The following is a 15253-nucleotide window of genomic DNA, read 5'->3' as shown; positions in this document are numbered from 1 at the left end:
AATTAGATGATTTACAAATATTTCCCCCCATTCTGTGGGTTTTTTCACTTTCTGGATGGTGACATTTGAAGCACAAAAGTTTTTAATTTTAATTAAGACCAATTTATTTTTTCTCTTGTTCCTTATGCTTTCGGTGTCCTATCCAAGAAAGCTCTGCCTAAACCAAGGTCATGAAGATATACTCCTGTATTTTCTCCTAAGAGTTTTAGAGTTTTAGCTCTTAAAACTTACTTATCTCTTTTCCCTATTTGCAAGTTAATGCCACACTGATAGTATACACAGAACCACCCCATTTCCTTCTGTAGTACGAAGTACTTTCGGGATCTAGGCCCTGTATGTCACTGGCCAGAACTTATCTGTTTATAGGACTGTACCTTCTAGTATTGAACTCATCTATGGGATGTCACAGATTTCTGCTCCATGCCTTCAGTGACACACAATTAGGGAAATGTGTAAGGATAAAGCTACCCTCCTTGCATTGCATGATCATAACTGAAGTAGAAGCTTCTTCCATAAAATTTAAACGTAAGAAATCTCAATAGTCATATTCATAAACTCTAAATTTTGGAAAATACAAATTTAATTGATATAATTATAACTACTGATAGGTCTACATGTTTTCATAGGATTCCTGTCAGACTCCCAATGTAACCATGACCAAGAAACTATAATTTAAGTAATAGAATTAAACTCAGTTAAGATTTATTGAGGGCCCACTATATGCAAAGCATCATGGGAGTGCTGAGATGACAAAGTCATAGTTCTTGAGCTCAAAAGGTTATAATTTAGTGGGGATTAAAAAAAATCTGGAGGGGGGCGGGAACAAAACCAGAGAAACTCATAAATTCAGTCTTTCTGCAGGACCCTTATGTCCTCAAGGAATTAATAAGGGTGCACCTGCCTAATTCTGAGGCTCAACAAATCTTTTATCACTATTCTGTGATCTAGGTGCTCCAGCTCTAAATTACAGAGAAATTCCTAAAAGCTATATAAAAATTATATTTTTATGAGGGGCACCTGGGTGGCTCAATCGGTTGAGCATCCGACTTCAGCTCAGGTCATGATCTCACAGTTTGTGGGTTCGAGCCCCGCATCAGGCTCTGTGCTGACAGCTTGCTCAGAGCCTGCAGCCTGCTTCAGATTCTGTGTCTCCTTCTCTCTCTCTGCCCCTCCCCTGCTCATGCTCTGTCTGTCTCTGTCTCTCAAAAATAAATAAATGTTAAAAAAAAATTTTTTAATTATATTTTTATGAAAATGGCATATATAAAAGAAATTGGCAAATTGAAGGAAATCCTATAAAACGTGCAAGTCTTCCTATAATTTAAAGAATATTCTTCTTCACATGAATCTTTGTCTACTCAAAGCAGGAACCCCATCATCCCCCTGACCCCACAACCACACTGCTCCCTGGGGGACACACCAGGGGTGACTCCATCATTTAGCTTTTTTTTTTTTTTCCTACCCAATACTTTTCTGTGGAGCTCCTTCTTAATGTGTAATTTTTGAGTTACTTCAAAACTGGATTATTTTTTTTAAGCCCAAATAAAGCTGAATGTGAATATGTTTTCTAGTCTCACACCAGTTTCCAGTTACATCTGAAGAAATCTTGGCCCCCAAATCTACATATCTCTATTCTTTTCCCTTCCAACTCTCCACATCTGGCATGCTAGAAACATCCTGTTGCTTCAGGTCAAATCAATGTTTATTTGCTGGCACCAAAATTGTGTGCTCTTATGCCAGAGACAGAATTGAAGAATATTTTGGCTGAGTTATGTGGTTTATCCACAGTACCACATTCTGGTTTAAATGATTTCATCACTCAGTCAAAAGGCTGCCACAATTTCAGTGGTTTTCTAGTCACAGTCAATAAAGTAAAGGAAGAAAAAAACCCTACTATTTATCTTCATGACTAAGCAAGATTTGAAGGGAGCAATTAGGAATCTGCTTCAACAACTTAAAAAAAATGCTAATGAAAGAAAACATTTATTCTGAGCTAGGAGCTGCAAAATAATAAGGTTGTAAAAGATAAGTTTTCGTCTCAACCAACTATATCTCAACCAACAACTTAAATGCTATTTTAAATAACGAAGATAATAGAATTCACCTTACATTATTTTTAGATTTAGAGTAGGATAGCTTTTTTTTTTTTTTGTCATTATACTTACCTTGTAGCAACAAGGGGGTAGCTATGACATGGTGATGCCCAGGCATCCCTTGTCCATGGCATACAGTCATAAAGCAGCAAATCCTTCTCAGTCACAGCCATAAGGACAGGTCTCCACTGTTGTCTTCCACCATCTAGCTTTGCCTGTTACAATGGTAAAATCCAGAAAGCAGAGCTAACTATAATGATATATAGCTGTAAAAGTCCCTTCAGTGATGGTCTAACATTGTGGGTCTCCATTTTGTTCCCTGATCCTAAGAGACTTGAGGAACAGGAAACATCCCATCAGGTTCCTTTCCACTGGCTGGGACTCTCCAATAGGAGTGTGAGGTGGACCGTGCAATCTGAAAAAAGCTCTCCCAGAGTTACAGACATTATCTAGTGATAGGACTCTGTTTTTACAGAGTTGCCCATTATATTTTAGGAAGTTTCTGTTTCTGTTTTAAATGTACCATTGCATTTACGTACATAAAGTTCAGTTAACTCTGTGAGGGCTTAAAAATGTAGGAAAACAACTACTCTTTATCCATACTGTCAAGGACCCAAAGCCAAAAAGCAAAAGACGATGCTCAAGAAAAGCCCTGGTATATCAAAAAATTTCCCCCATGAGATGAGGAACAGGGAATGCTTAATGATAGTGTTATTTTTTAACAACGATCCTTCAGCTATCACTGGTGGCTTCAAGGGATATCGAACTGATGAATCACTTATCTCTCAAAGAGTTATCTTTAAAGCTACTTCTTGTTTTTTCTTCCTTAATGATTTCTGAAGGTAATTTGGACATGTCAGAGCACCTTAAGAATGTATCTATAATCTGAAAAGTGGCCTGAGTGGTTCGGTTCTGTGTTATAACATCTATTACCAGAACTTTCCCCTCTTAGTTACAGCCATCAGCTAATTCCAGGAGTTGGAAATGAATTCTATCCAGGGAAATGCCTCATGTTCTTGGATGTGCTGAAAGCACAAAAGGTATGACCCAACTCTGAGATTCCAGCAAAGTACTGTAGAAATAGTTATGCTTCTCTGGACAGTGAACCCAAGCTTTCTAAGATTCTATATTTAGTCTATGGGTAACTCTGGAGGGAAAATATCAGTTCTAAAGAGGTTGTCTTGGATTCTTACATTTTTGGGTCAAGATAACCCAAAGGGATTTCTAAGTCTTTGTCTCTGAGATTGTTATGGATAATACTGCAGTAGGAAAGATATGGTAGTCTTCCCTAGGCATGGTTTTGCTTTTCACGATTTCAAAACCTACAGTCAACCATGGTCAGGAAGCAGATGATCCTCCTTCTGATGTATGGTCAGAAGGTCAATCATTGCCTAATGCTATGTCATGATGCCTACATCATTCACCTCACTTCACCTCATCACACAGGCATTTTATCATCTCACATCATCACAAAAAGGGCTAATACAGTACAATAAGATATTGTGAGAGAAAGAAACCACATTCATATAGCCTTTATTATAGTATACTGTTATAATTCTTCTTTTTCATTATTAGCTATTGTTAACCTCTTACCGTGCCTAATTTATAAATTAAATTTTATTACATGTACATAAGAATAGGAAAAAACATTATATATATTTTACATTCAGTGCTACCTGTGGTTTCAGCCATCCACTGGGGGTCCTGAAACAGATCCCCTCACTTGGGGTGCCTGGGTGGCTCAGTCTGTTAAGTGTCTGACTTTGGCTCAGGTCTGATCTCACAGTTCATGAGTTCAAGTCCCACAGCAGGCTCTGTGCTGTCAGTGTAGAGCCCACTTCAGATCCACTGTCTCCCTCTCTTTGCCCCTTCCCAGCTTGTGTGCTCTCTCTCTCTCTCTCTCTCTCTCTCTCTCTCAAAAATAAATAAACATTAACATAAAAAAAAGAAGAAATATATCCCCCATACAGAAGGGGAACTACTATAACATAAAATCTATCTTTCAAAGAGGTTAAAATGGCAACCTGACTTTTTAAAATTAACTTTTCCTCTAAGTTACAAGAGAGATTTTAAAGGCTCGATCAGAGTATATGCAGCTGGAAAACCCAAATTAAATGCATTTGTTCCCAGAGAAGATATTTTAGGCAATAAAGGAAAATCGCTATTATCAATAGAAACAATATCCACTTTTAAGATAGAACTTTTTGTTCAACTAACAACTTTTAGGGGCACCTGGGTGGCTCAGGCGGTTAAGTATCTGACTTTGGCTCAGGTCATGATCTCATGGTTTGTGAGCGCGAGCCCCACCTTGGGCTCTGTGCTGACAGCTCAGAGCTTGGAACCTGCTTTGGATTCTGTTTCTCTCTCTCTCTCTCTCTCTCTCTCTCTCTCTCTCAAAAAATGAATAAGCATTAAAAAAATATTTTAAAAGACCCACAATTTTTCAAAACTATTCTTTGGACCTTTGGAGTCAGTGTTTGGAGAACTTCTTTTCCCTCTTCTACTTACCATTGTAGAAAAAAGAAACGTCAATTTAAGTCATTCTGTTTGCCTATTTGCCTGAAGTTATAAGGATACTATTTGCTCTCACTGGAGTCAAAATGCTGCCTGCTCTATACACAGCATGTATTTTTGTTGTGGTAGCAGTCCAAGCAGCTTTGGGGCTCCACTATTAAGGTTTTGGCCAGAGAAAAAAGGGATACTAATGTTAGGGTTCTGGTCTGTTTGGGTTTCAGCACCCACACATACACACACCTGGCCAAACAACAGCCTTCTCCAGATTTTATTTTTTAATAAAGTTGTAGAGCACTAAAGATGAAAAACTAATGGTTACTATTCATTCCCTAAATCCTTAATCCTATAAATCAATCTTTTTGACAGGTGATGTACTTCTGTTCTTTATTTTGTTATTAGGATAGAAAACAGAGAAGAAACTAAATAAACCATTCCAGTAATGCTCATTTAGTGTGTATGTTCTAATTTGAGTCTTTACACATTTTGAGAATGATCAGGAACAAAGCTGTGGAAACAAAGCTTTCTTTGGCTGTCTTGTCTTTTCTAATGAATACTCAAAAGCCTAAAAACTACTGGTCTTAAAGGCAAATACGTCCCCCATTTGGTGGACTTAAATAAAATTCTCTTTTAAGACTATAACCAACTAAATAAACTATCAGTCACATAAAAATCAGTATCAATGAAGAGACAGAAGTCCCTATGGAGAGAAGAGCTTATCTATTGGTTATCAACTACCCGTATTATAGGTTTTCTCTGTTTTAAACAAACTGAGTTTTTAACAATGTGAAATAACAAAACAGATAAATGAGAGACTATTTAAAGTTAAATTAATGATCCTTCCTAAATTTATCCCTGTAAAATGACTATCTTTTCTAAGTACAACTGAAACAACTTCATGTATACAAGATTTTCAATAAATATATCTCATGCCAAAAGAAATGCTTATCTATATTGAAAAGATTATATAATATAAAATTATTTTGACCATTTTCACACTCAAAGAATTAAACAATGTTCCAATTAGAAAAGTTTTGGCATTTGCTTAGTCCAACCTTTATCAGATACATAAACTCAACATAACACTTCTGAGAAATGTATCCAGTCTTGCTTGAACACCCTATACTCTGATTTGGATAACCCCCCAAAAAAGTAAAAATCAAGAGTATTTTAGAAATAGTACTTGGAATTAGTTCAGTGGTACGATTTTTCAAAGTGATTAAACTTTCTCACTTAGTATTATTTCCCAAACCTGAGCTTGTGTTCTTGGATAATATTTTATAGTTAGTGACTTCTCTGCTTTTCTTATACATATGTATAAACATACACAAAAAAATTACTGAGCATCTACAGTATACATAGCATTAGGCTAAGTTCTTTGGAAGCAGGAAAGATTTGGGGAAAAAATGTGCTCCTGTGTTCTAAGAGCTCAAAATTGATCGGAAGACTCACCACATAAATATGGCCCATAAAGTACATATTGTAATGAACTGGTGGCTTTATTTTTCTCCTTTCTACTTGTCTTTGTGTAGCATAAACTAAATTAATTTCACTTTGAAAGTCTGACAGCTCTCATGTACTGCTGGTGGGAATCTGATGGAAGGCAATTTGGCAACATTTATCAAAATTACAAATGCATATACCCTTTTTAAAACATTACGTCCGCAAATTCTTTACTACTCTTCCCTTTAAGAGGTGGAACCTTTGGGTGTAGAGTGAACTTAGTAACTCACTGCTAATGAAAAGAAAAAAAGCAGAAGAAACTAGGTCAAAAAATGGCACTGTGGCTTCTATCTTGTTCTTTCTCTCAGATCACTCACTCTGAGGAAAACCAGGAGCTATGTCTTAAGGACACTCAGGAGGCCCTGCACCAAGGCCTCCATGGCAGATAACTGAGGCCTTCTGCCAACAGCCACGTGAATGAGTCATACTAGAAGCGGACCTGCCAACACCCCAGTCAAACTGTCAGATGACTGCTCCCTGGCTAACAGTTTGACTGCAACGTCACAAGGGATCCCAAGCCAAAATTACCCAGTTATACCACTCCCCTATTCCTGATTTTTAGAAACTATATGAAGTAAATATTTATTTTAAAGCCACTAAGTTTTGGAGTCATTTTTCATATAGCGATAGATAATTCACACACCCTGGGACCCAGCACTTCTGGAGATTTCTTCTCCAGGTATAGAAATATCCCCTACTTTCTAAGCTCTCAATATCCAAATACAGGAACTGTTGCATCAGTTACATTTTTGGATAAATCCCTTACTAACCAAAGTTTTACTACTCACTCCTGTAAACTGAAGAACCAAATATATTCAGATAATACAGGTTCCCTTATTATCTGGTATATATGAACTTGGAAACCAAAGACCATGGATCGCATATGTATGGAAGGATAAACTACAAGGTCATTCACAGTACCATCGCCTATAATGGCAAAAGATTGTAACAAAACTGGGAGGAGTGCTTATTTAATTATGGCCACACAATAGAAAACTATACAGTTATGAGAAAGAATGCTCTCTCTGCACTGATACGGAAAGACTGCCATGATATATTAATGAAAAAAAACAAGGTATAAAGTAGTATGCATAATATGTTGTCTTCTTTTATAGAAAAAAAGAATATGTGTTCATATTTGCTTTTATTTGCATAAAGACACTCTCAAGTGATTGTCTGGAAGGGAATGAAAGTGATTACCTCTCTAGGGGAAAAGGGTGGGAATTGGCTAGATGGGGGACAGAAAGGAAAGTAAGACTTTTCACCTATTAACTTTTTATTCTGACCTTTGAACCATGTGAATGTATTACCTTTTAAAATCATGAACATTTCTAACATGGCTGAAAGCACAGCACAATTACTACTCAATTGAGTTTTTCAATCAGCATATAAAATTTTATTTATTTATTTATTTATTTATTTATTTATTTATTTTAAATGTTTATTTATTTTTGAGAGATATTCAGACAGAATGAGAGTGGGGAAGAGGCAGAGAGAGAGGGAGACAGAGAATCCGAAGCAGGCTCCAGGCTGTCAGCACAGAGCCCGACGTGGGGCTCAAACCCACGAACTGTGAGATGATGACCTGAGCCGAAGTCGGACGCTCAATGACTGAGCCACCCAGGCGCCCCTCAGCATATAAAAATTTAGAAGCAATGAACTTATGTAACTCAACACCCAAAAAACAAATAATTCAATTAAAAAACAGAGAGAAGACATGAACAGACACTTCTCCAAAGAAGACATTCAGATCGCCAACAGACATAAAAAAGATGCTCAACATCACTCATTATCAGGAGAGTGCAAATCAAAACTACAATGAGATATCACCTCATACCTTTCAGAATGGCTAAAATAAAAAACACAAGAAACAACAAGTGTTGGCAAGGATGTGGGGGAGAAAGGAACCTTCATGCACTGTTGGTGGAAATGCAAAGTGGTGAAGCCACTGTGGAAAAGTATGGAGGGTCTTAAAAAAATTAAAAATAGAACTACCCCACAATCCAGTAGGATTGTAATACTACTGGGTATTTACCCAAAGAATACAAAAATACTAATTCAAAAAGATACACACACCCCTATGTTTACAGCAGCATTATTTACAATAGCCAATCTATGGAAGCAGCCCAAGTGTCCATTGACAGATAACTGATTAAAGAAGATGTGGTACAGGGGTGCCTGACTGGCTCAGTCAGTAAAGTGTACAACTCTTGATCTAGTGGTTTGAGCCCCACGCTGGGTGTAGAGATTACTTAAAAATAAAATCTTAAAAAAACAGATGTTGTGTGTGTGTGTATATATATATATACACACACACACACACACGTATACACATACATATATATACATATACATATGTACACACACACACACACACACGGAATATTATTCAGCCATAAAAACAATGAAATCATGCCATTTGCAATGACATGGATGGACCCTGAGTATATTACTATGCTAGGTGACATAAGTCAGAAAAAGACAAATACCATAGGATTTCACTCATATGTGGAATTTAAAAAATAAAACAAATAAAGAAAGGGGGAAAAAAAGAGAGAGACAAATCAAGAAACACTTATTTTTTTTTGAGGATAAAAAGTGCATTTTATTTTTTTTTAAGTTTTTATTTTAATTCCAGTTAGTTAACATACAGTATTATGTTTCAGGTGTAATTCAAACAATTTCATACATGACCCTTGTGCTCATTACAACCAGTGCACTCCTTAATCCTCATTACTTATTTTACCCACCCGTCCCTCACTTTCCCTCCAGTAACCATCAGTTTGTTCTCTATAGTTAAGAGTCTGTTTCTTGATTTGTCTTAGTTTTTTTCCTTTGCTTGTTTATTTTGTTTCTTAAATTCCACATGAGTGAAATTATATGGTGATTTGTCTTTCTCTAACTGGCTTATTTCACTTAGCCTTATACTCTCTAGCCCCATTCATGTCATTGTAAATGGTAAGGTTTCATTCTTTTTTATGGCTCAATAATATTCCATTGTATCTATATACCACATTTTCTACAGACATTCATCTATTGATGGATGCTTGGGTTGCTTCCATACCTTGGCTACTGTCAATAATGCTGCTATAAACATAACAGTGCATGTATACTTTTGAATTAGTGTTTTTTGTATTCTTTGGGTAAATACCCAGTAGTCTGATCATAAGGTAGTTCTATTTTTAACTTTATGAGGAACCTCCATACTGTTTTCCACAGTGGCTGCACCAGTTTGCATTCCTACCAACTGCACAAATGGTCCCCTTTCTCTCCACATCCTTGCCAACACCTGTTGTTTCCTATGTTTTTTATTTTAGCCATTTTGACAGGTGTGGGGTGTTATATCTCATTGTAGCTTTGATTTGCATTTCTCTGGTGTTGAGTGATGTTGACCATCTTTTCATGTGTCTGTAGTTGGTCTTCTTTGGAGAAACGTCTGATCATGTCTTCTCTCCATTTTTAAATTGGATTATTTGCTTTTTGGGTGTTGAGTTTTAGAAGTTCCTTTATATTTTGGATACTAACCCTTTATCGAATATGTCATTTGCAAATACCTTCTCCCATTTGGCTACTTTTTAGATTTGTTGATTGTTTACTCTGCTGTACAGAAGCTATTTTTTTTTAACTTTGTTTATTTATTTTGAGAGAGAGAGAGAGAAAGCACGCGAGCGAGCATGAACAGGGGAAGGGCAGAGAAAGAAGGAGAGAGAGAGGATCCCAAGCAGGCTCTATACTGTCAGCATGAAGCCCAATGTGGGGCTCAACCTCACCAACAGTGAGATCATGACCTAAGTTGAAATCAGCAGTCAGACACCTAACTGACTGAGCCACCCAGGTGCCCCAGTGCAGAAGCTTTTTATTTTGATATAGTCCCAAGAGTTTATTTTTCCTTTTGCTTCCCTTGCTTCAGGAGACATATTTAGAAAGGTGTTGCTATGGTCAATGTCAGAGAAATTACTGCCTGTGCTCTCTTCTAGGACTTCTATGGTTTCATGTCTCACATTTAGGTCTTTAATCCATCTTGAATTTATTTTTGTGTATGGTGTAATAAAGTAGTCCAGTTTCATTTTTTTCATGTTGCTGTCCAGTTTTCCCAGCACCATTTATTGAAAAGACATTCTCTTTCCCACTGGACATTCTTTCTGCCTTTGGTGAAGATTAACTGGCCATATAATTGTGGGTTTATTTCTGATTTTTCACTTCTGTTCCATTGATCTATAGGTCTACTTTTGTCCCAGTGCCATACTGTTTTGATGACTACAGCTTTGTAATATAACTTGAAGTCCGGAATTATGATGCCTCCAGCTTTGCTTTTCTTTTTCAAGACTGTTTTGGCTATTTGGGGTCTTTTGCAGTTCCATACATATTTTAGTTTTCTTTGTTTGAGTTCTGTGAAAAATGCTGTTGATATTTTGATAGGGATTACATTAAATGTGTAGATTGTTTGGGTAGTATAGACATTTTAACAATATTTGTTCTTCCAATCCACAAGTATGGAACGTCTTTCCATATCTTGGTGTCATCTTCAATCTTTCATCAGTGTTTTACAGTTTTCAGAGTACAGGTCCTTGACCTCTTTGGTTAGGTTTATTCCTAGGTATCTTATTACTTTGGGTGCAAGTATAAATGGGATTGTTTAGTGTATAGAAATACAATAGATTTCTATAACTTTTTTTTTAATGTTTATTTTTGAAAGCAAGAGAGAGTGAGCGAGCATGAGCGGGCAGAGAGAGAGAGAGAGAAAGAGAGAGAGAGAGACAAAGAATCCGAAGCAGACTCCAGGCTCTGAGCTGCCCACACAGAGCTTGACGTGGGGCTCGAACTCACAAGCTGTGAGATGATGACCTGAGCCGAAGTTGGATGTCCAACCGACTGAGCCACCCAGGCTCCCCAAAATGCAACAGATTTCTGCACGTTGATTTTGTAGACTGTGATTTTACTGAATTTGCTTATTCTAGCAGTTTTTTGGTGGAGTCTTTTGTGTTTTCTACATAGAGTATCACATCATCTGCAAACAGTGACAGTTTTATTTCTTCCTTACCAATTTGGATGCCTTTATTTCTTTTTGTTGTCTTACGTCTATGGCTAGGACTTCCAGTACTATGTTGAATAAAAGTGGTGAGAGTGCACATCCTCGTCTTGTTCCTGACCTCAGGGGGAAAGCTTTCAGTTTTTCCTCATTGAGTATGACGTTCAGTGTGGGTTTTTCATATACAGCCTTTATCTTGTTGAGGTATGTTCTTTCTAAAACTACTTTGTTGAGGGCTTTTACCATGAATGGATGTTGTACTTGTCAAGTGCTTTTTCTGCATCTACTAAAATGATCATATGGTCTTATTCTTTCTCTTACTGATGTGATGTATCACATTGATTGATTTTCGGCAAATACTGAGTCATCTTAAAACCCCAGAATAAATCCCACTTGACTGTGGGGAATAATTTTTTTTAATAATATTGTTGAATTTGGTTTGCTAGTATTTCATTAAGAAGTTTTGCATCTATGCTCATCAGGGATATTGGCCTGCAGTTCTCTTTTTTAATGGTGTCTTTATCTGGTTTTGGTATCAGGGTAATGCTGATCTCATAGAATGAATTTGGAAGTTTTCCTTCCTTTTCTATTTTTTGGAATAATTTAAGAAGAGTAGGTATTAATTTTCCAAGAAACAGACTCTTAACTATAGAGAACAAACTGATGGTTATCAGAAAGGAGGTAGATGGAGGTATGGGTGAAATAGGTGATGGGATTTAAAGGGTACACTTACCATGAAGAGCAGTGAGTAATGTATAGAATTGCTGAATCACCATATTGTACACCTGAAACTAATATAACACTGTATGTTAACTATACTGAAATTAAAATAAAAAACTTTAAAAAAATTTAGAAACAATGATAAACATAACTAAAATACTAAAACTTTCAAAGTCAAAAGTACTTATACCATGACTTTCATTAGTTTCTTCTCTTCTTAGTTATCCTAATTATACTTCCTCAAAATTATCATGGCATTAATTCTGTGTTCTAATATATTATAAATTATTATCTGAAATGTTTATAAAATTTTAGAGTCATAAGAAAAACAGATTAGTAGAGTCCAAAGTTGGTCTCTATACAATCTCCTGGGAAGCTATCAAACAAGACTGCTGGGCCCCACCAAAGATCTATCAAATCAGAACCCTGTTGAGGTGGAAGGCCAGACCTCACAAACTGTAGTTAAAACAAAACAAAAACAAAAGAACAAAATATTCCTGGGCTGATATTGACATAATCCCTGCCCCCCTGGACACACATGAGGGATTTAGGATTCAAAGTGATGAAGAAACCTTTAAAAAGATCTAAAACCAGTGAAAGCCAGAACTACCACTTGAACACTCATCTTGGAACCCTTAGTCCAGTCTTCCTTTTTCAACAACTTTTGCCCCAGCTGACAGTGAAAGACTCAAAAGAAGGATGTACTGTAACATCATGTATACTCAGAGTCTCCCTTCCGTCAAAATGGGATTTAATCTAACTTGGATTAAGTTTTTCCTTTCCTTTTACCCAATGTCCCCTTAGGTTTTGTTTCTCCTTTTTTCATTTTGTAGTTGTGGAAGACAACTGTACATTTGTATCGAATGGCTTATAAGATAATTTGCATATTTTATGCTTTTCTCAGAACAGGGGAGTAAGCTTTCTGGCCCTGAAACTCTTGACAGTAGACTAGAACAGGGGTTGTGAAACTAGGGCCTATGGGCCAAATGAAGCCCAGTACCTGTTTCTGTAAATAAAGTTTTATTGAAACAGAGCCACACCTCTCCATTTTCATACTGTCTACTACTGTTTTCTTGCTACAACTGCAGAGTCAAGTAGTTGTGACATTGTCTGGCCCTTTGCAGAAAAATTTTGCTGATCCTACTCTAAAATCATGAAAATTACCCTCTGTCATTAAGGACAGAGATGGTAATAAGACTATCTTTTTAGTTATGTTGTAATGATGATTATCATGACAGTCAGTTCTTCTGGTGCAGGTGATAATTAGCAACAAATAACTAAATGATAGGGAGGAGAAACACAAGACCGACAAACAAAAGATCTGCAAGCTAGATATCCAGGACCTGACCGCATGATAAATATTACAGATATATGAAATGGGGGAAACACTTTGGCTCTGAATGGTGACCCAGGGGGACCCTGCCCTGCCTGTCAACCCACCTGTTCTGCCAGCCAGGCAATGTGCTTGACCTCCTTGCTGCCTCCTGCTGTACTGGTTGCACCAAGCATGGCATTGAGTTCAGCCAATACCTGTGGGAGGAGAGCCATTATGTTGGTGTGGATAGCTACGAACCAGGAGTGTGCTGTGGCTGTATCCTTGCAGCGTAGGATCAACGTGTTCCTGCTATCAGGAGAATGTAGTTCTATCAATCTGTGTGGAAAAAGAAAAAAAAACAAACAGTAAGCTAGATCAGAAGTCATCAAACCTGCCAGAGTGCAACAAACATAACTGGAAATCTATTTTAATTTTAAATCCCAGAATAAAGATACTTTCTCTTAATTCCTTAGGGTCCAGTTCCAGAGAAAACTACATATGGAAAGATAATCATCAGAAAGACTAACTGCTGGGTCTGTTGTTTTAGTGTGTTAACGTAATGACCTAAAATGAAGGAACCTATTGTATGGCCTATAGTAAAACACCTCACTTTGCTTTAATTTCCATGTCAAAGAAATGGAAACCATGCTTGTTGAATGTCATAGGCACATTGTAAAGAAGGAATTGATATTTTTTTAAATATGCAGAAAATTCTGGTATAAGGTATTGCTTGGTAAATACATCTGACTGCCAAATAGTGAACTGAAATTTCCACCATGTGGAATAAAGAAAAGAGAAAATAACTGAAGAATATGACTCTTTATGAAAATCTGAAACTGTTTTTTAGTATCTGGGTAACATTATATGATTAAATCAGCCACTGAGTCATAGTAGAAAAACAGTTAAGATATCTTCAACTCTATAACTATTACTTGTCAGTGCTCAACTGAGAACAGTCTATACTTCAAAAGTAACCTTTAGGAATTTGCTAAATTTTTTTACAAGTACATTGGTCAAATTTCTTAGAAAGCAACTTATTGAGTGCTTTCTTCTGCTTTGGTCAAAGTTTTTGCCAAGATGAGTTTTAAAAGTCAAATAAATGTTGTGCTCTAACGGGGGAACATATGTACCTTTCAAAATGGGAAAAAGAAAAAGCTCTTAGGAGTGTTCTTCTTGGTGGGTTAGAAACTGACCAACTGCTACTGACCAAGGACAGATCTTTTTATCTTTCATCTTTCTGAAGACAGTTTTTCCTGCCTTGAAGCACTGTCACGAGATCCTACACCACCTGTCAAAGATAAGCAGTTTACATGATACTAGCATTCCTGCCTTGAAGTTTGCGCCCCTCTCTTTTGCCACATTTCTAAACCCTTTATGATTACAAGTATTTTAATTTGACACAGTTAATATGGCAAATATTCACTGTCAATTGGTCAGTCTGTCCTTTCTTAAATAAACATTTATTGAGCACCTACTATATGTCAGTTAGTGTGAGACACTGACATTGGAGATACAGTGGTGAAAAAGAAAAAAAATAGTCTCTATCCTCATTGGACTTATTGTCTAATGGGGAAGGTAGAAATTACAGGTTACAAAAAGCGCTCCTATAAAGGACTGTGATTACTATGAAGTTCTTGTTTAAAGGAGGCAAGATGGTAGGGGTGAAACAGGACTGTAGGGGAGGCCCCTATACCTCTGAGGCACACTTACTGAGCTAGTGTCCTGCTTTGAAGCAGGTTTTATTTGTTTATTATTTTTTTAAATGTTTATTTATTTTTGAGAGAGAGAGAGACAGACAGAGTGTGAGCGGGAGAGGAGGAGAGAGAGGGAGACACAGAATCTGAAGCAGGCTCCAGGCTCTGAGCTGTCAGCACAGAGCCCAACATGGGGCTCGAACTCACTGACCATGAGGTCATGACCCGAGCCGAAGTTGGGTGCTTAATCGCCTGAGCCACCCAGACGCCCCTGAAGCAGGTTTTAAACACATCTACCTTATATTACCTACTCACCTATCTATTCACTTGCCCTCACACTAGAGTTAGTCATCTAGTTATCAGTCTATCCATGTTTTATATGCCTTCA

At 37.1% G+C, this 15253-nt stretch overlaps 1 protein-coding gene across 2 annotated transcripts in view; it reads right to left on the bottom strand.

The window, feature by feature from the left end:
* The window catches only part of SNTB2 (syntrophin beta 2), a 107026-nt gene that overhangs the window by 32105 nt on the left and 59668 nt on the right, over positions 1-15253 (bottom strand). Inside the window, exons 3-4 of one of the 2 annotated variants that reach the window (XM_053906599.1) lie at positions 13297-13507; positions 2166-2308 (exon numbers count right to left, since the gene is read on the bottom strand). In XM_053906599.1, the coding sequence (XP_053762574.1) occupies positions 2166-2308; positions 13297-13507 (354 nt within the window). The remainder of the gene's footprint in view (positions 1-2165; positions 2309-13296; positions 13508-15253) is intronic. The other variant, XM_053906600.1, reaches the window with a different exon arrangement.

This window comes from Panthera pardus, unplaced genomic scaffold, assembly GCF_024362965.1.
Source record: "Panthera pardus isolate Hobbes unplaced genomic scaffold, ASM2436296v1 HiC_scaffold_19, whole genome shotgun sequence".
In the NCBI taxonomy this organism is placed as follows: domain Eukaryota; kingdom Metazoa; phylum Chordata; class Mammalia; order Carnivora; family Felidae; genus Panthera; species Panthera pardus.
The sequence above is the reverse complement of the archived record's forward strand: the minus strand, read 5'-3'. Positions and strand labels throughout refer to the sequence as shown.